Source organism: Cricetulus griseus, chromosome 8, assembly GCF_003668045.3.
Source record: "Cricetulus griseus strain 17A/GY chromosome 8, alternate assembly CriGri-PICRH-1.0, whole genome shotgun sequence".
Lineage (NCBI taxonomy): Eukaryota > Metazoa > Chordata > Mammalia > Rodentia > Cricetidae > Cricetulus > Cricetulus griseus.
Genome location: NC_048601.1, coordinates 26,185,130 through 26,211,287, shown reverse-complemented (window position 1 = coordinate 26,211,287; position 26,158 = coordinate 26,185,130). Strand labels below are relative to the sequence as shown.

Below are 26,158 nucleotides of genomic sequence, written 5' to 3'. Positions count from 1 at the left end.
ATAGAATCCAAATGAGAAATGACAGTTATCAGAGACGCTTGTAGAAACGTTGGAAGGTGATTGTTTAAAGCCATGTTGTCAGGCAAAAAGCAAGCTATGTCATGTAGCACGAAAACATCAACCCTTCTCGTTATTATTATTTTATTTTTAAAAAAGCAGATGTGACAGGTGGCAAAGCCATCGTGCATGAGATAATTATATCTCCAGGGCACTGAGTAGCTGAGCCAAGTGTCTTTATTGCTCTGAACTGTTAGCTAACAACCCTTTTCCACCCCCAAGACTGCCTGCTAGGCTGCAGGGTTTAATCACATGTTAACTGAGCATGTGGGAGGGGGACCTAGAGCCCAGGGCAGCATCTTTTATCTAGAGCCGTTTAATAGGGGATGAAATGTTTGTTAGCTGCTAGGGAGGTAGGCTACTCTCTGCAGCGAGGACATGCTGAGCTCAGGATCTTGAAGCATACTGAGTTGGCTCCAGGCTTTCTTGCAGAGGGTCTCAGTGGTTTCTGGCTCATCTTAGACCCTTTGCCTACTGCAAGTCTCACTTTCAGTCTAATTAAGTCATAAGCAAAAGTGAGACCATAGAAATTCCCCAACGAGGAACTAGGGACTTCTCTTAAAGAAATAAATCTGTGATATGGGATAAGGGGAGCTCAATGCTGAGTGAATATTTGTCCTTGTTCCCATGTGGCCACCGTTCGGTGTCCTTGTACTCTTGGGCCAAAGGAAATGGCTCTGATGTGTAAGCCTGTACAACTCACATGAAGAAGGCTTGTTGCTAGCAGAAGCATGTGAGCATTACTTCAGGTTCTCTGTATCCAAAATATCCATTTGTTTTTTAATATAAGCACATTTCTGCAGCCCTCAGCAGCACTACTTGGTATTGCAAATCGGAAAAGAGTGTGTCACTCAAGTGGGTCCTAGAAGAGCTGGGCTTAGATCTTTTTATAAGATGAAAGGCTTTGGTTCCTTGGCACTCCCTGTATGCAGAGGCAGTTAGCTACAGGACTTCACAAAATAGAAGGACACTACTGCTCACAGCCCACCGTCTCCTGGCAGTAACGACAGAGTCCATGTTTGGATAGCTGTTTCCATTGTGGAGAAAGGAGCCAGAGAGCACTGAACACCTTACCACACATGCCTCCTACTGATGTTTGAAGTCTATGCAGACCGTAAAGTCCTGAAAATAGCAGAAGCCTCCAGTGTACCCAAACCCCAATGGGCATGATTAGCTTGCTCCAAAGTTTCTGGACTTTTCCATCATTCACAGTAAGTGCAACACCATCCTTACTTCATGTCTCAGGCAGATTTAGAGCAAGGATACAAGGGGGTTAATGACTAGTAAGTACACGAGACCCCCAGAATACACCACTGGGTGGGGACTGAAATCTGTTTATCCCCAGGAACTCACCTGGACCTCTAGAATCAACCTGGAAGACCAAGATTTTCCTCCCTGATTTTGACATTCAAAATTAGACACAGACCCCAAATCATTTTACCTCTTAGCTACCCGCCTGTATTTATCATTATCTGACAAACATTTGAAAGTCTTGGGAATTGTTTATACTTTCAGCTTTTCCTTCCTTCTTTGAGTGATAAGTACTGTACACTTACTACCTGCTGTGGAAGAGGTTTCTTGAATTGTCCTCATTTTGCCTTCAGCACAGTCAGAAAGATTGCTAACTAAGCTTCTCTGACTCCATGGAGCTTGATCATGACCCCAGCTGTTACGATGAGAAGGGACATATCCTGGAGTCTGCCCAAGCTGAATATGGCTCCAGATATTAGATGCTAAACCCAGCTGCTCCCTGTCTGTAGCCTGAGCCTCCTTCCTGGAACCCAGGCTTTGCCTGCAGTCTTCTCAATCACTCTGCCTCTTCCAAGGCTCCCAGGCAAACAATAGACTTGGCTTCTAGTGTTCAGCTTGACCTTCAGTGATGTCAATGTGACCCTTGACATTAGGCAGATTACCCACTTGGCCTTTAGCTGGGTCACTGTGGCTAATCCCCACCCAGATTCACAGAATTATTTTTTTAGTCTTTTAGGCCATAAAAAGTACCAAAAATACATTTAAAGATGCCTAGTCTATATCAACAGTGTAACTCTCCAGAATGTCCAGAGATGCACATCTAGTGGTCCCTTGGTGGTCTTCCCATTTGTATCTTCCAGGTTATCCTTCTACAGTAGCCGGCCCCCACCCTGAGAAAGATGATGGGTCTTAGAATGATTCCCATCCCTGCCCAGTGTGCTCCTGACTCCACTTCACATTCTCTGCAGAACTACAGGCCCTCAGAGGGGGAAGGAACCCTTCCTGTCACGTGGGTATCTGCTCTGTGATTTCTCAAGCTGTAGAATGCCTTATTCATTGGTGTATCACATGGAAACACATATGCCAGCAAGATGGCATATTTCAGTCCCCTGGAAGGCAGTGTCCAGTCTCGGCTTCTGCTGGAACTAATGGTTCATCCCGTCCCTTTCTTGGGAGGAAGGAGCTGTACCATAGAGAGGGTGATTGCTTGAGGTCTCATGTCAGGTTCCTTAAATTTTCTAAGGCAGAGGAAATGTACTTCCTGTACTCAATCCCTTTGTGGTTTCCTTCCTTCCTTCCTTCCTTCCTTCCTTTTGCAATTTTCATTTTTTAAAATTTTTTTAGAAACAATCTTATTTTACATATCAATCCCCCCATTCCCTTGCCCTCCACAACCCACTCCCACCCACTCCACAAGGATAGTGAAGTCTTTCATGGGGGATCATCAAAGTCTGTCACATCATTTGGGGGAGGGCCTAGACCCTCTTCTGTGTATCTGGGCTGCAATAGCATCCGTCGATAGGGAATGAGCTCCCAAAGTCCATTTATGTCCTAGGGATAAACATTGGCTCCATTGTTAGAGGTCCCATAGACTGCTCAGGCCTCCTAGCTGGCACCCACATTTAGAGGGCTTGGTTTGGTCCAATACTGGTTCTCCAGCTTTATGACTGGGGTCCTTGTGCTCTCACTAGATCAGGTCAAATGTTTCTGTGGGTTTCTCCAGCACAGTCTTTGGCTCCTTTGCTCTTCCCTCCTCCCTACTGCAACTGGATTCTGGGAGTATGGCTCAGTGCTTAGCTGTGGGTGTTTGCTTCTGCATCAATCAGCTACTGGATGAAGGCTCTAGGATGGCAATTAAGGTAGTCATCAATCTCATTATAGGGGAAGGGCATCAAAGGCAGCCTCTCCACTACTGCCTAGATTCTTAGTTGGGATCATCCTTGTGGATCTCTGAACATTTCCCTAGTGCCAGATTTCTCTTTAAACCTATACTGGCTCACTCTATTAAGGTATCTCTTTTCTTGCTCTCCTCTATTCTTCCCCTGTCTCAGGCTTTGTGATCCCTCTTGATTTCTTCCCCCTCCGCTTCTCCCCTTCTCTTTTTTCCTACCTCTCTCCTCTCTCCCCCTGCTCCCAATTTGCTCAGGGGTTCTTGTCCCTTTACCCTTCTTTGGGGGACCATGTGTTTTTCTCTTAGGGTCCTCCTTGTTTCCTAGTTTCTCTGGTGATGTGGATTGAAGGCTGGTAATCCTTTGCTCTATGTCTAATATCCATATATGAATGAGTACATACCATGCTTGTCTTTCTGTGACTGGGTTACCTCACTCAGGATGGATTCTTCCAGTTCCATCCATTTGCCTGCAAATTTCAAGATTTCATCATTTTTTCCCCTGCTGAGTAGTACTCCATTGTGTAAATGTACCACATTTTCTCCATCCATTCTTTGGTTGAGGGGCATCTTGGTTGCTTCCAGGTTCTGGCTATTACAAACAATGCTGCTATGAACATAGTTGAACAGATGTCCTTGTTGTATGAATGTGCATTCTTTGGGTATATACCCAAGAGTGGAATTTCTGGATCTTGAGGTAGACTGATTGCTATTCCTGAGAAACCAACATACTGATTTCCAAAGTATTCGCACAAGTTTGCACTCCCACCAGAAATGGAGAAGTATTTCCCTTTCTCCACATCCTCTCAGACATAAACTGTCACTGGTATTTTTGATTTTAGTCATTCTGGACAGTATAAGATGGTATCTCAGAGTTGTTTTGAGTTGCATTTACCTGATGGCTAAGGATGTTGAACAGTTTCTTAATTATCTTTCAGCCATTTTAGATTCCTCTATTGAGAATTCTCTATTTAGTTCTGCACCCCACTTTTTAATTGGATCGTTGGTGTTTTGGTGGCTAGCTTCTTGAGTTCTTTGTATACTTTGGAAATCAGCCCTCTGTCAGATGTGGGATTGGTGAAGATCTTTTCCCATTCTGGGGGCTGCCATTTTGTCTTGTTGAGTGTGTCCTTTGCCTTACAGAAGCTTCTCAGTTTCAGGAGGTCCCATTTATTAATTGTTGATCTCTGTCTGTGCTACTGGTGTTATGTTCAGGAAGCGGTCTCCTGTACCAATTTGTTCAAGGGTACCTTCCATTTTCTCTTCAAGAGGTTCAGTGAGGTTGGATTTATGTTGAGGTCTTTGATCCATTTGGACTTAAGTTTTGTGCATGGCAATAGACAGGGATCTATCTGCAATCTTCTCCACATCAGCATCCAGTTATGCCAGCACCATTTGTTGAAGATACTTTCTTTTTTCCATTATATAATTTTAGCTTCTTTGTCAAAAATCAGGTGTTTGTACATGTGTGTTAATATTAGGGTTCTCAATTCAATTCCATTGGTCTATCTATTTTTGTGCCAGTACCAAGCAGTTTTCAGGACTGTAGCTCTATAATAGAGCTTGAAGTCAGGGATGGTGATGCCTCTGGAAGTTCCTTTATTGTACAGTGTTGTTTTAGCTATCCTGGGTTTTTTGTTTTTCCATATAAAGTTGAGTGTTGTTCTTTCAAGGTCTGTGAAGAATTGTGTTGGGATTTTGGTGGGGATTGCATTGAATCTGTGATTGCTTAGGGAAAGATTGCCATTTTTACTATGCTGATCCTACCTATCCAAGAACATGAGAGATCTTTCCATTTTCTGGTATCTTATCTTCTTTCTTTCCTTCAAGACACAAAGTTCTTGTTAAACAGGTCTTTCACTTGTTTGGTTAGCATTACCCAAAGATATTTTATGTTATTTGTGGCTATTGTAAAGGGTGATGTTTCTCTCAATATTTTCAGCCCATTTATCCTCTCTATATAGTAGGGTTACTGATATTTCTGAGTTAATCATGTATTCTGCCACTTTGCTGAAGGTGTTTATCAGCTGTGGGAGTTCCCTGGTAGAGTTTTTCGGGTCACTTATGTAAACTATCATATCATCTGCAAATAGTGAAAGTTTGACTTTTTCCTTTCCAATATGTATCTCCTTGATCTCTTTTTGTTGTCTTATTGCTCTAGCTAGAACTTCAAGGACAATATTGAAGAGATCTTGTCATGTTCTTGACTTTAGAAAAATCACGTTGAGTTTCTCTCCATTTAGTTTTATGTTGGCTGCTGGTTTACTGTATATTACTTTTATAATGTTTAGGTATGTTCCTGTTATCCCTGATCTCTCCAAGACATTTATCATGAAGGGGTGTTGGATTTTGTCAAAGGCTTTTTCAGCAGCTAGAGATGATCATGTGGTTTTTCTTTTTCAGTTTATTTATATGGTGGATTACATTGATGGATTTTCATCCCTGGGATGAAGTCTACTTGATCATGGTGGCTGATTTTTCTGATGTGTTCTTGGATTCTATTTGTCAGTATTTTATTGAGTGTTTTTGCATCAATGCTCATGAGGGATATTGGTCTGTAGTTCTCTTTCTTTTTTTTATTCTTTTATTAGTTCAAATTAGGAACAAGTTTGCTTCACATGTCAGTCCCTTCTCCTTCTCCTCCCCCCAACATCCCACCTGCCCCTAGCCATCCCCCTTCCACTCCCCAGGCAGGGTAAGGCCCTCAAAAGGGGCTCCCCAAAGTCTACCACATCATCCTGGGCCAGGCCTAGGTCCTTCCCCATGTGTTCAGGCCAAGAGAGCATCCCTTCATATGGGATGGGCTCTCAAAATCTCTTTGTAGTTCTCTTTCTTAGTTGTGTCTTTGATACCAAGGTAATTGTAGCCTCATAAAGAGAGCTTGGCAATGTCCCTTCTGCTTCTATTGTGTGGAACAGTTTGAGGAGTACTGGTATTAGCTCTTTGAATTTCTGGTAGAATTCTGCACTGTAACCATCTGGCCCTGGGCTTTTTATGGTTGGGAGACTTTTGATGACTGTTTCTTTTCATTAGGGGTTATAGGTCTATTTAAATTGCTTATCTGTTCTTGATTTAATTTTGGTAAGTGATATCTATCCAGAAAATAGTTCATTTCCTTTAAATTTTCAAATTTTGTGGAGTACAGGTTTTCAAAGTATGACCTGATGATTCTCTGGATTTCCTCAGTGTCTATTGTTTTGTCCCCCTTTTCATTTGGGATTTTGTTAATTAACATGCTCCTTCTCTGCCTTTTGGTTAGTTTGGATAAAGGTTTGTCTATATTGTTGATTTTCTCGAAGAACAAACTCATTGTTTCATTGATTCTTTGTATTGTTTTCTTTGTTTCTACTTATTGATTTTAGCCCTCAATTTGATTATTTCCTGGCGTCTGCTCCTCTGGGGTGAGGTTGTTTCTTTTTTTCTAGAGCTCTCAGTTGTGCTGTTAATTCTCTAGTGTGACTATTCCCCACTTTCTTCATGTGGGCATTTAGTGCTATGAACTTTCCTTTTAGTTCTGCTTTTAAAGTGTCCCATAAGTTTGGGTATGTTGTGTCTTCATTCTCATTGAATTCTTGGAAGTTTTTAATTTCCTTTTTTAAAAATTTCTCCCTTGACCCAGGAATGGTGCAGTTGTGCATTGGTCAATTTCCATGAATTTGTAGGGTTTCTGCAATTTGTGTTGTTGAATTCTAACTTTAAACCATGGCGATACAATAGGATACAGGAGCTTATTCCAGTTTTTGTATCTGTTGAGATTTGCTATGTTGCCGAGTATGTGGTTGATTTTAGAGAAGGTTCCATGTGGCGCTGAGAAGAAGGTATAATCTTTTGTGTTTGGATGGAATGTTCTATAGAAGTCTGTTAATCCCAGTTGGGTCATAACTTTTGTTAGTTCTTTTGTTTCTTTGTTAAGTTTCAGTCTGGTGGTCCTTCTAGTGGTGAGGGAGGGTGTTGAAGTCTCCCACTATAAGTGTGTGAGGTATTTATTTATTTATTTATTTATTTATTTATTTATTTATTATGTGTACAGTGTTCATTAGAGATGGTTGTGAGCCACCATGTGGTTGCTGGGAATTGAACTCAGGACCTTTGAAAGAGCAGGCAGTGCTCTTAACCGCTGAGCCATCTCTCCAGCCCCGTGTGTAAGGTTTTATGTGTGATTTGAGCTTTAGTAATGTTTCTTTTATGAATGTGGTTGCCTTTGTATTTGGGGCATAGATATTCAGAATTGAGACTTCATCTTGATGGACTTTTCCTGTGATGAATGACCTTCTTCATTTTTTTTTATTGATTTCACTTTAAAGTCTAATTTGTTAAATATTAGGATAGCTACACCTATCCTAGGATAGCTTGTTTTTTGGGAAAAATCATTTCCCAATCCTTTATTCTGAGGTACTGTCTGCCCTTGAAGTTGAGGTATGTTTCTTGTATTCAGTAGAAGGATGGATTCTGTCTTCATATCCATTCTGTTAGCCTGTGTCTTTTTATAGGTAAGTTAAGACCATTGACACTGAGGGATATTAATGACCACTGATTGTTAATTCTTGTTCATTTCTGATTTGTTGTTGTTGTTGGTATTGTGTATGGATTCCCCCTTTTTTGTATTTGGTAAAGTGAGATTATCTATTGCCTATGTTTTTATGAGTGTAGTTATCTTCCTTGGGTTGGAGTTTTCCTTCCAGTACTTTCTGTAGGGCTGGATTTGTGGATATGTATTGTGTAATCTAGTTTTGTCTTCCAGTGGACGTAGGAGGGCCAAGACTCAAGTGGAGGGTGGAGGGTAGAGGGCGGAGGGGGGGCTAAGACTCAAGTGGAGGGTGGAGGGTAGAGGGTGGAGGGGGGTGCTTAGACTGAGGTGTGGCCAGACTCAGAGTGGTCCATTCTGCTGGGGCAGTTCTACCACATGTGGAGTGGACCCAGGATGTTCCTAGGAGGGGATGTGGGGAGTTGGGCCCGAGCAGAACCTACACTCACCTCAAGCAGAGGGCAGAGGGTGTCCCTTTGCAGTTTCTTTAGCCTCTTGATTTTCACTGGCTTCTCAGTGTCTCGAATACCACCCGGATGGCAGTGAAAGCCACCCCTTCATTACTGTGCCACCTCCTTCCCCTATCCCATTTTTCTCTCCCTTTGAATGGCCCCATTGTTTTAGTGGGTGCCCTCACTGGCACATTTCCACCCTCCCCTTGCTAAGACTGGTTCCCAGGGTCAGTATACCTCTAAAACCCCTTAGAGCAGAGAGCTCCAGGACTTACTGACAATCGCCCATTCTTTCTGTCCCCACATTACAACTCTACCCGAGGCTGCCATTAACCCACAAATGAGCAGCCACAGCGGGTGCTTCATGAATATGTCACCCTCTTTCCTAATTGTTCCTAATGTCAAAATGATCCTCCAAAAGTACAGATTGATAAAACTGCCCCCCTCACAGCACTGAATTCTTAAAACCCTTCAGTAACTTCACACACTCTTATAACAAAGACCAAGTTCATTGTGGGGCCTACCAGTCCTTGCCTTGAACCTGATCCACCGTCCCTCACACACATGCTGGCCCCTGGCACTTAGTATTTATATCCATTATTAGTTTTCAGCTTAAATTTTAATCCCTCAGTGAATTTTTCTAACCTGCCACTCCAAACCAGGATTCTCCACTATTGAGGGCACTTATGCATCATAATACCCCAATTTCTAGTCTTCTGCCCTAGACTGTCAGCTCTGCAGGGTCAGTGCCATTTTTTTCTGGATGACTACTATCTCTACCACCCAGCATAGGCTGTGACCACCATGAAGGTTGGCACAGAGAGGGCTTTCCTGACATCTCCCTCCCACATCTTCCAGTGTAACTGTCTGTTTACTTGCGTCTTTCTGTCCTGTGTGTCCGTTTCCCCAAAGTTTGGTTCAGGTGTCCAGCTTACTACACCTCTCTTAACAAACTCTATCCTGTGACCTTATCAATGGCCTCAGATGCCAGAATTAAACCTCAGAGCTCCTCAGCCTGCTGTCCACACAGTACTTACATATCATTTAGGCTGGACCTCCTCGTCCAGTTTTGCTACAGGCTTGTTATCAATTTCTCTTTCAAATTTTGGTGAATCCTTCCTTTATATCTCTCTTTGTCACTGAACTTCATCACATTGCAGTTTTTTTTACACCCCTCTCCCACCCACGCAACATCTTTACCCCAGCCTTCTCCTTGACGACCTCTCACTCTGCCCTCAGCCTGCTTTTATTCTCAAGTCGATTCGCTGATAAGAACAGTGGCAATCTTGGCCCATCACTATCTTGCAGGGAGAGGGTGAAAGAAAGAAGATGATGGAGTGTATAATTACAATTCAATTCTGGCACCACAATTTTATATTCTGTATGCAGCACAGATATGTATCAACCTGGGTATGTGTAGGAACAAGAGTAACCATTTCTGCATAACTCTTGAAGCAGAGCACATCCTCCTAGGAGGTGACAGATAGACCAGCAATGCCAGTTTCCTTCCACAGGGGATAATCATGTTTGCTTTGCAACCCAGCATCATGTTCTCTGAATCTGTAATGTTAAGTGAGTTCCCAGTGCCAGCTCCCTGGCCCTCCTGGTTTATACCTTGGGCCACACCCCAAAGCCAGCCTTGTAATAACCTTGATAATCTGTTCTCCAAACTTCCCATCCTTGATGTCAAGCAAGCAGAAATGCCTAGAACTTATGGGCCAGAGAGGTCCCAGATGCCCGGCCCTATCATTGCTATTTGGGGCCACCTCTAGAAACTCAAGTGCTTATTCTGTAAAATTCCAAAAGAGAAAAGAAGAACAAAGACTGGGAGAGCTGCTTACAGATGTAATTAGCACCATATTTTAACAACATTTTGACAATAATTGCTTCTCCACAATGCTGAGAAATCTGCAGGGCAGACTCCCTGGTGCCACTGTCAGAGTGAGTGATGCCACAGCCCTGTGTACCCTGGAACCTGCCTGCAATGCTCCTCAGTCTTGCTCACCTCCCTCTTCTGGCTCACTCACAGGCACACTCAGATGTGCCTGCAGCTACTGTCGTGAGAAGGCTGGGTCTGCGTGGCAGTGAGTCATGCTACAGGGGAAGGTGTTGTTCTACTCATGGAGCATTTGGAGACACATTTTGTTTGGGCTACTCCTACTCAGAGCTTTCTGTTTGCAGTTCCTTCCAGTGGTCAAGACAAGGTCACAGGTGACATGCTCATGGCCATAGAAAAACCAGTTATTGCCTCCAAAGTGAAGCCTGGGCGTGGCTATCTAGTGGCATAGCCCTTTTTCCCCCCACAGCTCTGCTTTCTGTGACACTAGTAATCAAATTGGTTTTACCAGTTTTAGTAATGAAACCATTTCTCCCTTCATTTAGGGAGCAAGGGTCATTGACATGAATGATGCGATTAACATGGGTGACTTGATTCTGTGTTCAAGACTGTCATAATCTATTCATGCACTGCTCTCATGGACAACAGCTCCTGCTCTCTCATCTGGCTAAGTCCCAGGTCAGATCCCCTGGGAACCAGGAACTGGGAGGAAGGCTTAGTTGCGAAGGACTGCAGCCTCCTAGGCTAAGGACATCTAGGTGGTACCCCAGGCAATGTCTCTCTCCATTCTAAGGGCTGCACAGGACCAGAGGGTCATCCCCTGGTAGTGGAGTTTCTCAGCTGGTGATTTTCCTTGAGGCCATTTTTGCCAGGGACCCTGACCTACTAGCTCTTATGGAAAAAATAAATGAAAGGGAATAAGAAAAAAAAAAAAACCAGACATCAGAGCACCCCTACTTCTGTACTTCTACAGTGGGGTGAAAGGGTCCAGCATCCAAGTTTTGTGGCCCTAACAGAAGTGCTGAAGATGGACTTGAAGTTAAAGAACCCACTGCCACTTACAAGGCCATACTTCACCTCAGGCCTCTTTTCACTCCACACACAGGGCACAGGTTGTCACCCAAGATTCTGATTGTGCCCATGCAGTGAGGACCCATCACACTCGCCACCATGAGCCATGGCCCCAGAAGAACTCAGCGCTAGGTTTTCTGTGGGTACTCACGCAAGCCTGGCTCCACAGTTCTCGCCCTCGATGTCACCTCCAGCCACATTTTCAGTGTTGACAGACTCAGTCTCACTTGTGGGCATGCTCACTGTGAGTGAAAGGGAGACATTGAGGGTAGGGAGAGAAAGGAAGGAGAAGAACATTAGTGTACAATATACCATCTAGCCCAGAGCTGGCTGGGCACCACCTGCTGACCTGTCTGTGGGGGCCTGGTCCTGGCACTGTCCTCATCAGGCTGGGCAAGTCAGCTGCCAGGACATTGCAATTGAGTAGAATGTTGCAGGGACTCTGGTGATCAGACCATTTACCTTATGGGACACAGCTGGGCAAGGATGATGGTCGCATCTTTCCTCTGCCCTCAACTTCGTAGCCTCAGAAAGGTGGTAAAGTTTTCCACTTGCATTGTCAACTTACCATGGGGAAAGACACTCTTAAAACAAGACTCTACCACCTTCTTTCTTTCCTTACCAGCTCTAACCCAACACTGGAGTCTAGCTTGTTTTTAGGAAGGGCAATTTTGCTACTCAAATTTCTTGGTAGATTTGAGGACACTATTTCCTGTAGTGCACTGTGTTATAAAACAAAGACACTTAGGACTACACCTGAGGTGGTGGGCTTGAGGTAACTGGCAACTGACAATCTCACCTGTTTGGCCTCACACAACATGGCAGAGACAAGGATTGGAGGTGTCTAGTTGCAGGATCCACAAATTATGCTTAAATGTGGGTCAAAGAGAGCCTGCAGGGATACCATCTCTCTTCCCATAAGTCCTGGCGCACCCTTCCAAAAGAGATACTAGCTACCTGGTTCTCCTGGAGTCAGTCTGTCCAAGCAACACTCAACATCTTACACTATGGCAGCAGCAGGCTAGATTTCTAGAAGGGAGTTTTCTAGCTTAGACTAAGCACGGTGGCTTAGAAGATACCATTTCTTTTAGCATTATTTATTCTATGAAATTAAAGTTTAGGTCAAAGAGTTCTTCAGAACTGCCATCATCCTTTATAATGTAATATGAATCTCTCTCTCTCTCATATATATATATATATATATATATATATATATATATATATACTTTTAAAAAAAAGAATATATGTTTTTGATATATTCCAAGCTGTCCTCAAACTTGCATCCCCCCCCAGCCTCAGCCTCTAGAGTGCTGGCATTAGTAGTGTGTACCACAACTCCCAGGGAGTTATTTGATTTTACTAATATTACTTTAGAGCAATGTGGACCATCACTCCTTCCAGAATAAACCTCATTTAGTAAGAAATGACTAGCCTTAGGCAGCCACAGTGTCTACAACTAGTGACAAGTCTCCATGGTCTACCACAGCTCAGGGGAGGACTTTCACTGCTTACATGGTAATGTTGATGGAAGTGAACTTCCCCAGTTTCTTTTCTTCTGGTTTAAGACATGCCAGGTGGATGGAAACAGACTCATTCCCCAAACGGAAGACACAAACAGGAAACCCACGACTTACTGTTTTGAATGTCACATGGAGTAGTTCTCTTTGTCTTAGGATTATGTCTCAAAAATGTTGAGGAAAGATAATCTAGACATCATCTCATAGATATTAAGGGATGGAGGAAACTATAGAAATTACCCAGCTCTAACATGTTCCCCTTACGTCACAGGAAAGTAAGGCTTAGAGAATGGGTATGATGGTCTAGGTCACATGGTATACCTAGAGAGGACTAGTAACTGGGCACTGTCCCTGTCCCATGTTTACCTTGACAACTCCAGTGTAGACGAAGTCTCTTCTCTACATCTAGGGTAAGTCAATGACTGGGAAGTGGACTCAGGCCCTGGGCACACCACTGGATGGCACAGAATAGCCCAGCAATGCTGTTCAGTTTTATAGTATTGACATTGACATGCCAGCCTAGGTCTTTGGGTGGGACTAGTCTGCCAGGTGGCTTAGCATTGGGGACTAGAATAGGGGCCTTTGGCAGTTCCCATGGGCTTTGGACAATCCATATTAATAAGGAGCTGTAAAAGTGATTGGCGTTTTGCCTTTCAGTTCATTTATCTTTAGCCACCCCAGACTCAGGCCCCTTTAACTCTCCAGGTATCACGCTTGGGATGTGTGAGCCATATATAGAAAGCCACCTGACTTTGTGATACTTGGCTCTCAGAGAACCTCTCGTATGTGAGTAAAGTGGTGTGAAAATAGTAGTGCTAGGCTTGGAAAGACACCAAAATCCAGAAGAAGTGGCCTGGGCCTCAGGAGTAAGCCTATCCTCTAAAGTCAAGACACTTCCAGCCCTGGGGCTCATTCTGCATTTACAGTGACTGGTTCTAGCTGTCACTATCCAAAGGAAGGACTCCAACTTCTATCAGGGAACTGGTGCTGCTGGTTGTCAAACTCACTGACTCTGTCCAGTGGAGGAAATGAGGTCAGCAGTCTTCCTCTCATAAACACACACACTCTCTCCTCTCCTCTCTCTCTCTCTCTCTCTCTCTCTCTCTCTCTCTCTCTCTCTCTCTCTCTCTCTCTCTCTCTCTCTCTCTCCAGACATCAAGAACAACATTCTCCCATGCAATCTGTATGGACCAACATACATTTACACACAGAGAGCATAGGAGACATTACCATGGGTTTCTGTAGAGTGACTAAACCAAGCAAACTTCCCTTTCTTCTGATCAAGCAAGCCCGCTGCAGCGCCTCCTTTCACAGACAGGATGACCAGTGTCAACACCAGGGACAAGACATCAACAGAGAACATGCAATCAGCACAGGCAAAAGAAACAACCCAGTTCTTACATAGAACACTTTTGTCTCCCCAAATTAATGAAAACAATGAAAAGCATAAACCAAGACATGTAAGAAAACATAACAAAATCTGCTCAAACTCCTTAAGTCACATGAATTAACAACATAAAACGAATGACAGACCCTTAGTAAAGCAAACGGCAGACTCTAGAAGAGGTTCCCAATCACACTGACACGTGTAACTGGAAACTGCCTGGTATTTGTGGCACCTGAGTCGGGTGTTCCTTGTACAGATTTAAGTAGGTAACTGCTAAGATCATGCGTGCCTGAATTTCTCCATCTCACTGCTGAGGTGGTTCAAGCTTCGTCCTCACAGGAACCATAAATGCCAGCTTCAGTGACCACCAACACTTCCTTCCCACTTGTCCTGGAGTGGAGACACTTGTCACTTGTCTTTTGATCTACTTTTCCCTTGTTTAGCTTGTCATTGTTTCATTTAATAAGATGCGATCCAATGCCTCAGTCTTGGTTTCATCCAAAGTACATATGCATCCTCTTTATTTGGATTTCAAATGCTTAATTTGTTTAATTTTGCATACACTATGCATGTAACTCATATATAGTATATTTCACACTCTGTTTTCTTTTGAAGAGGAATAACCCGAGAGTCTGGATTGAGTACAGAATAACTAAGCTGTCTTGGGAATTGACTTTTCATCAGAATTAAGTTTCCTGTGCACAGAAAGCCTTAGGCTCTGCTCATGTCTGGGCTTAACTGAAGAGGAAGGAGCTAAAGGACAGGGCAGTCTGTGCTATGCGACTACCTCAAGCCCTGAGAACCAATGCTTTAGCTAACTCCCCTGAAAGGGTGTTTCTCTTGATAACACTCATACTTGTGTGCTTCTGTGAAGCCCCAGAGCAGCTGTAGGAAATCAGCAATGGACATGAACTGACCTCAGCTTATTAAGGAGGAGCAGCAGGGGACAGTGGTAGGAAGTTACCAGACAGTCCTACAAGAATGGATGTGCTCTGATGAGGACAGGCAAGTGGCCCCGTGTGCTCTAGGGAAGGCTGTGCAGGGAACTCACCCTAGTCTCCTGCAACTCAGATTATAGCTAATGAGCTGTCTTGTTAGTGGGGATTCAGAAGTCTGGCTCCTCTTAGAGAGGGGTCAAACTTTTTGCCAACCTACAGGAAGGTCCATGTCTCCAGCGTACAAAACACGGGGTAGAATTAAGAGCAACTCTCAAATCAGCTCTGGGGCTTCTCTTTCTTCTCAAAAATCCCACCAGAATCAAGCATTAGAAGTGAGTTAGCTCATATCTCCCTTCTAGAAAGGTATGTTTTAGAAGTAGAACAAGAACTAAAGCAAGAATGAGAGCCTTTGAGGACCATGCTTTCTGTGGATGTTAGAAATGCAAACAGAAGACTGCCTATTGCCAAGCTCCTGCAGCTGGTGTGAGAGAACATGGGTTCCAGTCAGTGTCACAAAGCTCAGAGACCTGTTAACCAGCAGCATTATCTAGCATTATGCTTGATAAAAAGTGTGCCCCATCTTGTCTGATTCTGGAAACAATCTTAGGGTAACTTTAAAAGCCATAAGAAGAACCTGACAAATATATGGTGTTCAGCTGTACCCACATGTGGTCAGGATACCCATGGTGGGGTTTGGCAGAACTTCTGGCTCAGTTCCCTATGTGGCCTGCATGGTCTCCACTCAATCTCCTCTGTGGGTCTAGTTACAGCTCTAAAGGTTCCTAGTTGAAATGAGCATCTCTAACCAGAAAGGCACATTCATGACCGTTTATCCCATAAACATCTGGGAGATAAAACAGCTGGAAATGAAGCCGTCAGTAAAGGATCACACAAGAAGCATGGCAGCTGTTTTTTAAGGGAGACTTCTGGGGAACTATGTGCTCGGATTGTTTAGGTCTAGAATCACAGATGTGAGTCAGAAAGCTTGACCACCTATGGTTGCTTAGCTAAGGTAATTGGCTGAAAGACGGGTCAGAGGACACCCCATTCCAATGTGATTATGTGATTGCCTGTATCTCTCCAGTCAGGTGAGGATATATCCTTTGTAAAATGCAGCCTGTGTACATGTGCATGTGTGTGCATGTGTGCACAAATGCTCAGGGTAAACACTCATTTTCTGACTTTACTGCTAACAGGCACTATCACCAAATGCGGATCTCTGGGGTTTGGGGAGGAAGATTCTAAGACAAAACAAAACAAAAAAAACCCAAAGATTTCTTGAGAAAGCAATCCACAGTTGTCGTTGCAACTGACAGGTGACATCATTGTTTCTTAGTTTGGGTAGCAATAGCTAAAATGTTGTATAGACTCTACTCTTTCTATTTTATTTAACACACGGGGTCCTGTGATGATACTAGGATGCTTGAACTCCTTAACTTAAAGAGTCCTTCTTCTGCCTCCCAGCTAGCTAGGAGCCACCACGCCCACTTAGGCAATGGCTTGCCAATAGCTCGTTTCATCCCTGAATTAGTATGTCCTACCCTTCCATCCCTCTAAACACCTACTCTCAGTAGCCACTCTTGCTTGAGTGGCACTTGGTAGTCTGTTTTTGTGTCTCAGGAGAGGTACAGCTAGTGCCTCTCCTCAGCTTGCTTGGAAAATGACGGGGTAGATGCCATGGAAATTGTAATGAATTATAACGATCTCCACATATAATTTCTCCATGAGACAATGTGGAGACCACATGATAACACACCTCAGGGGAGGTATGTCAGATCTAAGCTGTTGTTCAGACAGGTGTTTCCTGGCATGTGTGGGTCTATAAACGCTCTGAAATCTTAGCTGCTGAGCTCTGGGACTCCACCATGAGACATCACATGGTGTAAAATAATTCTCAGAAGGGGTTTGACAAAGGCTTGAGAGTCAAAGCAATTTGTGTTTTGGTAAAGGAAAATGTTAGCATGGTCACTTAATAGGGAAATGGAAAGATTGTTGGTGTTCCCTTTCTTTTCTCTTTTTTCCCCCGTATTTCCCAACCTCAAGGCTTGGAAGACATACAGGGAAAAACAATCACATATAAGACACCTAGGCTGACCTGCTCTCAGAATTCCCTTTGTGCTCTTACCACCTAAGAGGTACCAGAGAATGTGAAATGAATCTGGGAAGAAAGATGAAATATGCTGAGTTTTGAAACTTTTGGGTTCTCAAACAGCCTTGACTTTGTCCCAGGTGTGGGGTTTTCTAAGGTCATCATTTGACTTCAGTGGGGATAGCCAGTTTCTCCTGAGACTTAAAAAAATATTGTCTTCATTTTGCAATGTAGCTGTTAAGCCATTATACAAACTCAGAGAACTTACCTGCTACTTTCAAACCCCTGCCTTCCCCCATTGAGAAAGTTACCACACCAGCATAGACATTACTGGCAGTGACTGAAGGTGTTTCCCCACGAGGCAGAATTCTGGCAGGAGTCCCAGGGTGACTCTTGGCATCCAGCCTGCTGGGCTGCAATGGCTAGGCCCATTCACTCCTATATGGAGCCTTGCCATTTACTTGTCTAGATGTCCATTTTATTACATTTTTATATTAAAAATGGGAATAACTAGCATTTATTTCCTCAAAGTATGGCTAGCAAACAAAAGAGTTCCTAGTGCCTTGCCTTGTAGGCTATACTCCCTTTAACTTGGGCATCTCACTTGCTATGGGTTGGATTTTGCCCCCTAGAAACCCATATGTTGATGTCTTAAACCCTCTTAACTAGAATGGACTGTTTTAGGAGACAGTGCCTTTAAATATATTATATAATTAAATGAGGTCACAACCTAACATGACTTGTACCCCAGTGAAAAGACATTTGGACAGAGACAGAGGAGAGATCACAGAAAGATACAGGGTGAAGACAGTGCTTCTAAGCCAAAGAGAGGGGCCTACACAGACTTCTCCCTCACAACCTCCATGGATCCAGTCTGGCCTACACCTTGATCTCAGATTCTGGCCTCCAGAATCAGGAAGACAATCCATTTCTGTCACTCAAGTCTGTGGTACTTTATTAGGCAGCCAAAGCTATGATGGTAGCTGTCTCCATCCTTCCTGAAGAATTCTCCGCACAAACTGAACTGCCTTACCACTGTCCCTTGATGCACTCACTGTCTCTCAGGCGCTGTCTACATGGCATCACATAGCATCCATCCCTCCTCAGGGGAGGATCTGGTCCCTCCATCTCATATCCTGCATGCCTATAAACTGCTGCTTTAAAGCCAAGTCTAGACTGCCACTTATTCCTGTGAATAAAGTTTTTGCAGTGACCCTCTCCTGATGCTGTGATTGGCCATTTTACTTTAGAGAGTGGAGCTGAAGACCTGTACAAAACACTGCAGGGCCTCCAAAGCCAGGGGCATACACTGGTTGGGCCATCCCAGGCAGTGTGGATCCCCTATGCACTCATTCATTCTTAGGGATCAAGTTCTAGCCTCTGGTGGCTTCTAGAATCATCCACTGCTCAGAGTCTTTCCTCCTCATCTCCTAGAGCGCTTGTGTTGCTTATAATATTAAGTAAAAATCTGTATGACAGTTTGTGACCCACCCTATACCAACCTCATGACTTCAGGTAAGCCACTCAACTCTTCTGGACACGCATTTCCTCCTCCACAGAAAGATCATGGTATTATTTAGTCAAAGACCTTTGGTATGGGTTAAGTGAAATAATATTTGTGAAAAGAATTTTGTAAAATGGTAACTGACATAAACACTCGGTAGTATTATCAACTAATGTTAAACTGTTTTTCTTAAAGTTTGTTATTTCTGAAGTAAATCCAAACTTTCTCAAGGCTAGGGACATCATCTTAGAATTCTCTGACTCCATAGTCAGACTCTATGCAGCAGCAGCAGCAGCAGCAGTAGCAGCAGCAGCAGCAATGTTTTGTATTGCCATAGATGTCAGAATACTTCTGTGTGTTATCTGTATGCCCACCGTGCTACAGACTCCAGGAGGCTGACTTTGTAAACCATATCAAAAGTTCTCTTTCTGAGGCTGGCCAGTGAAGAGCACTAGCCAGGGGGTAGGTAGGTCAGAGGAGAAGGGGCTCAGGTCCTTACTCTGCAATTTCTGGGCATAGGGCATACTGGCTGCATCTTGATGCCAAAGGCCATGGGTCTGGCCATGTGGTCCTCTCCACACAGCTGCTCTGTCCTTCGTAACTGCAGGCAGACCCATAGATAAAGTTCCCCTACTGCTAGTTTAGGGCGCTGTTCTGACTTCCTGAATCCCCTGCCCAACTTTCTTGAACCCCGACTCCATCTTCATCAAAATCTCCTTAAACCACCTGCCTAAAAGCACTCTCTGTGAGGACCTGACAGATGTGCTCCTAGGGTGCCATGCAAGGACACGAATCCCCAGTGACAATCCTATGGGAGATAGGTTGTTGAGGGGAAAGCTGGCACATGTCAGAGAATGGATGGCCATGAGTCCAGGGTTTATCACCACCACAGGTAATGCCTGGACAGCGTGTTCAAGTCTACACCATGAAGGGTGAAAGATAACTGGTGTCTCACTATGGCGCAGGGGAGACACATCCCAGCCAGGAAGGAGGTGGATGTCCTAGCTATAGCTGCTACTCTAGTGACTCTTGGGAGGAGGAATGGCATATACCCACGTGATGGTCTTTTCTCTTGCAGAAGAGATACTTGAGTTCATCATTTTTCTGTGATTGACACATCAAACATACAGCCACAGATCTCTCACTGTGCAGGCTTGTGTTCGACTTGAAATTCAGGATCTGCCACCCCCCAGTCCCATTAGTCTAGGACACATCAAGGTACTCCTGGCCTTGGACACTAAATAGCTCCAGAGTACTGATGCATTCCATGACAAGTTGAAGTCCTGTGCACTTCATCTCTTACGTGGGTAGGCTCATCTACATGATTGGTGAAAGGCTTTCTTAGGAAAAGTGTGGATAGGAGGAACCCAAGGCTAAGGAGAAAGAGGGCAGAGACAGTGAGAGAGAAGAAACAAAGGGGTACCAGGTGACAGCAGTCTGCCCGAGTAGGAAGGTCACAGGAAAAGGTACCAACACTTTCAGAACCTTCTGAATCACTTCCTGTCAGCCCAGCCCAGCTTGGCTTCCTCCACTTAATAAGCAATTAAGTCCAGGCTAATTCTAAGCCAACAAGGTAAATATAAAAACAAGATCGAATATTAAGAATCCAAACAGAGGCCTTACTTATTAAAAAGGAGCAATACAGGTGTGGCGTGCCATCATCATAATTATCATTGTGGCTGCTAACTGGGAGGAGGTATAAATGGCTGCTCTGGGTCTGCTATAACCCTAAGAAGAAAACCAAGGTCGCTGCAACCGCAGCAGGCTATAAGCATCCAGCACTCCAAGCAGAAAATCCCTTTCCAGCAGGATGGCACTGGGTCTGCGGGAGGGCAGGAGGGCGGGAGGGTGGGTAGAACTGGAGGAGGTGGGGAGGGAGTTCAGCTGCACCAGACAAGCTGCTGAGTGTGGGTGCACATCTCTCCTTTCCTTCTTCACAATGCCTGCCTTCATTAAGAGTGACAGGGACAGGTACAGCTCCACTGCAGCCCAAAGGGACGCGGCACAGACCCTCTGCACACATTTGAATGGCTCACATTTTTGTAGGGCTCCTCTGTGAACCAGGTATTTTAAGCATAAAGCTCTTCCTAGGTTACAGGGGTGTTTTTCTAGTTAGCCAGGCTTAGAAGAATGTGTCATCTATCTGGCATGTTATGAAAGAAAAGAAAAAAGATGTGTGTCCCTGATCTCTTTCTAGCTTGGCTCTGGGGTATTTCATGTCATGTCACATGTCTGTTTTAGGTTGTGTCCCCCAGCGGTATATATAATGTTATCTTCTGTCATAATCCTAATAGTCCTGTTTTTAAGAATTTGCTATATGCTAGCCTTCCTTTTGTGTTTCACAAGTATGAACTGAGAACACCATGAGTGAGGTATTATAGGAGCCCATTTTATAGAAGAGGAAACTGAGGCTTGGAATTTAATCACTTGTTCAAAGCGAGCAGCTAGCTAATAGGACCCAGGAATTCAAAGCCAGGTAGATCTGGTGCCAAGCCTCCTCTTAGCCACTGTGTAAACTAGATGGACTTGTTTTTTGTAATCATGAAAAAGGGTGAGGGTACTGTAGGTGCCCAGGTCACTGAGGGAGAAGCCTCTTAACTTATGATCCTGCCACAGCCTCAATGTTAGCAGCTCCGAGCCAAGAGTTAAGAAAGGAATCAGAGCACCGTGAACTTTGGAGCTAAATGTCTGTTTCTGTGACTAAAATTGTTCAGGCAAAGCCACCCCAGGGTAGAGTCCTGGTCATGATGGGTGGGACTAAGAAGGGCTCTTTGAGGAAGGAAGAGGACAGCCAGTCTTGTGGACTGTGGGGCATGTGGATGTTTGTCAATGTGTAAGAGGACCAGGGCCCCTCGGGTAAATTCAATCAGCTCTGTTGCTGTTGCCTCTTGCATTGTGGGGTGATAACTGTAAGAATAACTGGGTGAAAGAGAGCAAAGATGTGAGCTTCGGGCATAGAGAGACTGACTGATTGGACAACAGTGGGAAGGGGTGGGGGAAAGGCTGGCCCAGCACTCTCCAGCCACAGCAGGAACTTGAAGCTGCAGTGGCAACATCAGGAGCCTCACTGAGGTGTGGTATTGCGATAGCCTAGTGCTTCCAAGAGCCGCTGGGGGAACTGACTAGTCGGGGGAGGCAGGAGATACTTTTAGAAGTATAACCACCTGTGGGAACGTGAGGCAGATGAGAAGGCAGAGAGAAAGCAAAGCAATTAGAGTAACTAACCATTCAAAGATAATTAACAGTGCCATCAACAGTGTTGCACCCACAGCACCTCAGACCGATATAGGAAAACTTCATAGCTACAGTTGTCAGCTGAGGTGAAGAGACATGCCCTAAGTTCTTTAGCAGCAAGCACTTTCCTCTGCAGCCCCCTGGCACCCACTCAGAATGGGGACAGTGATCCTCTACAAAGAAGCACTGTCTCCTCGGTGGGCCAGGCACACATCCATTCTGGAACAGGGGATTCAAAGACAGCGCCAGAGTGGTGATCAACAGGGGTTGAAAGCCCAAGGGTGTACAGGGTTGAGCCAATCTGTATATTATTTTACAGAGCAGGAAATTGAGGCTCAGGGAGGAAGGTGTTGTCTGAGGACACTGAGCTAATTTAGATTGAAGCCGAGACCAGGAACCAGGGCTCCCGACTTGCTCTCTAGGACTTTTCTCTAACCATCTTTTCCAATGGGCCTCCTTGATCTGTCACACCTGGATGAGATATGGAGAACAGATTTTAGGGTACAAGGATATATATGTATGAATGTATGCATGTATGTATGTATGTATGTATGTACGTACGTATACACCTTGGGGAGAGCCAGCATGTGCCTCCTGCTATGTAGTCATCCATTCTCAAGCAAATGATCTTAACCTGACCTTTTCTTCTGGAAATGGAGACATAATCCCACCACTCTGGGAGGGTTTGGTGAGGATTAAAGACAATACAACTAAGATGAGGAATTAATTGTGGCTGTCAGTCACAATACTAAAAAAAAACAATATAGCATGTGTATGGAGAACACTGGACACTATGTCTACTGGGCAATGCAAAAACGAAGTGTAGGCTGACACAAGGAACTTCAGAGTCGCACACACACCCTGTGTCTCAAAGGCAGCAGGAATCTCAGCACTTAGTGGCAACAGCTGTTTCAGGGTCAGTCCCTAAGAATGGCAGCAGCTGCCTGGTCCCTTGGTGGCTGGCTGCTTCTCAGACACCTCCATCCCTGCTGTCTTCCTAGCATGAAATATTTAAGAAGCCCCTGTTGCTTGCTTGCAGAAACTAACCCACGGAATGGCCTCATCTGGGGAAAAGACTGAAAAGTCTCAAACTTCACTAACAGGAAGATTTTCCCACCAGAAAAAAGAGAGATTCTTTAACTCCCCATTGTGCCTCCTGAATTTGTTTCTTTAGAGACAAGGTCTGTCTATAGCTTCAAACTCTCAATCCTCCTGTATCAGCCTCCCAAGTGAGCTACCACATTGGGCTTGGATTATTATTAGTTTTTTAACCTTAAGCTGAACCAAGGCTGTACCAGAGACAGTGTTCTGCTCTTTTAGCCTGATCTCCAACATGTCAAAGAAGTTATTTGTGACCACCATCTGGGCTCTGCGGTGGGCCATCTGGCTTTGCCAGCTAATCAGTGAGGTCAAGCTGACATCTTGGAAGACTACTACCATGGATTTCTGTGTTTTAACTAGAAAGAGATTTAGATTCTATGAACCAACGAGACCAGGAACAGGGCAATGCTCAGCTTTGGCTCCAGTTTGATTTTAAGTAGATTATAGTCTAAGCATATTTTTCAATATGCAACAATTGGGTTAGTCTAATGACAAATGTCATTCCCAACTATTGCCAGAGCAATATGCCATTTCCATTAGGAGTGAAGTTTCCTGGCCAGATTAAGACATGGAAAATAATTTTTGGAGATCAACAATTCCCTTCAGTCTCACTGATCAGATTAGGCCTAGCTACGGAAAGAGGACTTTACAAATTAGATGCTGTCCTCTATTTATTACCAAAATGGTCGCTTTCCACTCCATCCAAGAGGTATAGCAGAGATCTCATTAGGTCTCAGCTGGTGCTAACACTCACTCCATAAATCAATCTCCTTTGCAAGCCAGTGGATGGAGTGAGAATTATGCTGAAGACCACACAGCGATGAAAGCAAACCTCCTCACCCCTCGAAGGAAGTGAGATCAGCCTTTTTAACCTTAAAAGCCTTCAGTGTTGTGGACCCAAAGAAGCCACGGGGCATCTAGCCTTACTTGCCCCTTAACAATTTGCTGACTGCTATTCTTGGCTGGCTCGCTGTGAAAATCAAGAGATATCCAGAGTTCAACCTTCACATATTTGAAGAAGAAAGGGAGAAAAGAGAAACACATGAAGAAAAGCATTATGGGATAGCCTTGCCCTCCCTGAGAAGTGAAAAAAGAAAGGCTGCTGGATTAAAACAACAACAAAAACCCCAGAGATGGAAAGCTAATTTACATATCTGATTCATTTACATTCTCAGCTGGACCAAATCTGACCCACTCTGGTGTCAGATCTGACAGTGACAAGATGGGCCTAAGTCCCTATTCTTCCTCCCCCCCCAACCCCCCGATTTTTAACCGATATGTACTGTCCACCCATGCTCTCCCAGGCTATGCTAGTGCTGGGAGGACAGAGGTGCTGCTTCTAAGAATGGACAACCCAGCACAGCATTGGATAAGCTAGCAAAAAGACACAAGTCGCGTTTAGGAAGTGCTGTGCAGCAGGCTGGTGAGCATGTTGTCTCAGTAAGGGGAACAGAAGTCCTTCAGGGGATGGGCAGAGAGCAGAGCTGCTAAGAACAGCAGGAGAGGAGAAGAAGGTTTAACGTTAAATGGTGGGTCAGGCTTTCCATGCAGAGAAGTTAGGGTGCTTGGGGGGGGTCTTTGGAAGAAAAACCAAGGTTGTTTTGGGGACACAGACTGTTGTGTAGGGATCCCACGTCACCCCAGAAGTCTAGGGGTGGCAAGATCCTAGACTTCTAGAATGCCTCACATCTGATAGACTAGAACAAGCACTCCAGATCTGACCTAAAGCTATTACATATCATCCAAGTGCCATGGGAACAGCTCACCATAGCTAGAAGGTTTGTTTGTTTTTAACAGCCAATCTTCCCCCTCATTGTACCACCAAGGAAGTGTGGAGAGGCAAGTTGCAGATTAATTATTGAGTGTGGCCTGAAGCTTCCAGTTTTCTCAGCCACCTACAAGTTTTAGTCTAATGCAGTATTGGGACCCCAAACTCCAATAATCCTGATATATATATATATATATATATATATATATATATATATATATATAATTTTATTATTCTTGAAGTTTTCATACTTGCATATAATAATACATGACCATACCTATCCCACCATTTTCTTCCCTCTAAATCCCACCAACATGACCCCCTTCCAATTTCATGTCTTATTTTTGGGTAACCCATTAAGTCCAATTAGTGTTGCCCATATGTGTACAGGTGCAGGGTCATCCACTGGAACATGGGGAACTTAGCAATGGCTGCACACTAGAAAAAGAATGTTTTGCACCCAGCAACTATCAACTGTCAATAGCTCTTGAGTGAGGGATGGGCCCTGGAGAGCACCTTCCCAGGATGGGGGCTATTCTTGATTGGATGAAATTTCAACTTCTCTAGTCAGCGGGAAAGGACTCGAATTCACAGGACAAGTGAAGGAATTATGGGAATCATAGGTAGATACAAATGATTTTACACCCTCTATATAGGCTCCACACAAAGTGCTACAGCTTTCAATAAAGCTTGGGATCTTTCTGGGGAAACACAGTCACTATGCCTCACCATTAGCACTGGATGCTTAAGTTCCTTATCCATGCAGAAGGGCAGAGTAAGCTGGGCACCTGGCCGCAGGGACCCTCTGCCACCAACTGTCTTTCATGCCTAGCACCTGGCCAGCCTCTGCCTCTGCTGGGCACAGGAAGACATCACAAGCTTCTACTCAAGCAGGATCCAGCTGACCTCAGTGAAAACTAATAGAGGGAGACACTAATGAACACTCCAACAAGAAATGGACCTTTGATTTCTCTCCCTTCTGTGCCGTGTGTGTGTGTGTGTGTGTGTGTGTGTGTGTGTGTGTGTGTGTGTGTGTGTGTGTTTGCTCATGCGCACATGCACACATGTTCGTGAGAATTTTAGAGGGCTTTGTTACCATGATAGTTGGACACCACAGTCAAATCTCATGAATCATGTGACTTGCTTATTGGATGAATGGACCTGCTGATCTTAGGATGGAGGAGGGAAACAAGCTTTTCCCCTAGTGCCAGTCTGACAGGCATGAAAGCGTGTCTCTTCACTTCAAGAATAATCAATTTGGACAGCTCTAGTCTATCATTCCTAAGCAAAGTTCAGCAGCAAACCTAGGTGGTTGAAGTAACTTCCTGGCCTCCAACATGGGCTGCCTATATTTCTAACCTTGGGAGTCCTCGGAGTGATGTCTGGGGCATATTAGTTAAACTCAGTCTGGACGACTATTTTTCTTCTATTATTATTAGTTAAATTTGTTATTTGACAATTGTATGCAATACATTCTGGATACTCTCACTCCCCAACTTCTCTTTTCTCCCTCCTGATCCTACCAACCTTCATTCCCCA

At 44.3% G+C, this 26,158-nt stretch overlaps 1 protein-coding gene across 33 annotated transcripts in view; it reads right to left on the bottom strand.

Annotated features, from left to right (window-relative positions):
* Positions 1 to 26,158, bottom strand: part of Cacna1c (calcium voltage-gated channel subunit alpha1 C) — a 555,448-nt gene that overhangs the window by 124,252 nt on the left and 405,038 nt on the right. For 21 of the 33 annotated variants that reach the window (XR_004771141.1, XR_004771142.1, XM_035448892.1 and 18 more), the window contains exons 10-11: positions 13,829 to 13,903; positions 11,233 to 11,323 (exon numbers count right to left, since the gene is read on the bottom strand). Coding sequence is in view for 31 of the 33 variants with exons in the window: in XM_035448892.1 (XP_035304783.1) it covers positions 11,233 to 11,323; positions 13,829 to 13,903 (166 nt within the window). In the remaining 2 variants the exon portion in view is untranslated. The remainder of the gene's footprint in view (positions 1 to 11,232; positions 11,324 to 13,828; positions 13,904 to 26,158) is intronic. The other 12 variants (XM_035448897.1, XM_035448898.1, XM_035448909.1 and 9 more) reach the window with 1 other exon arrangement.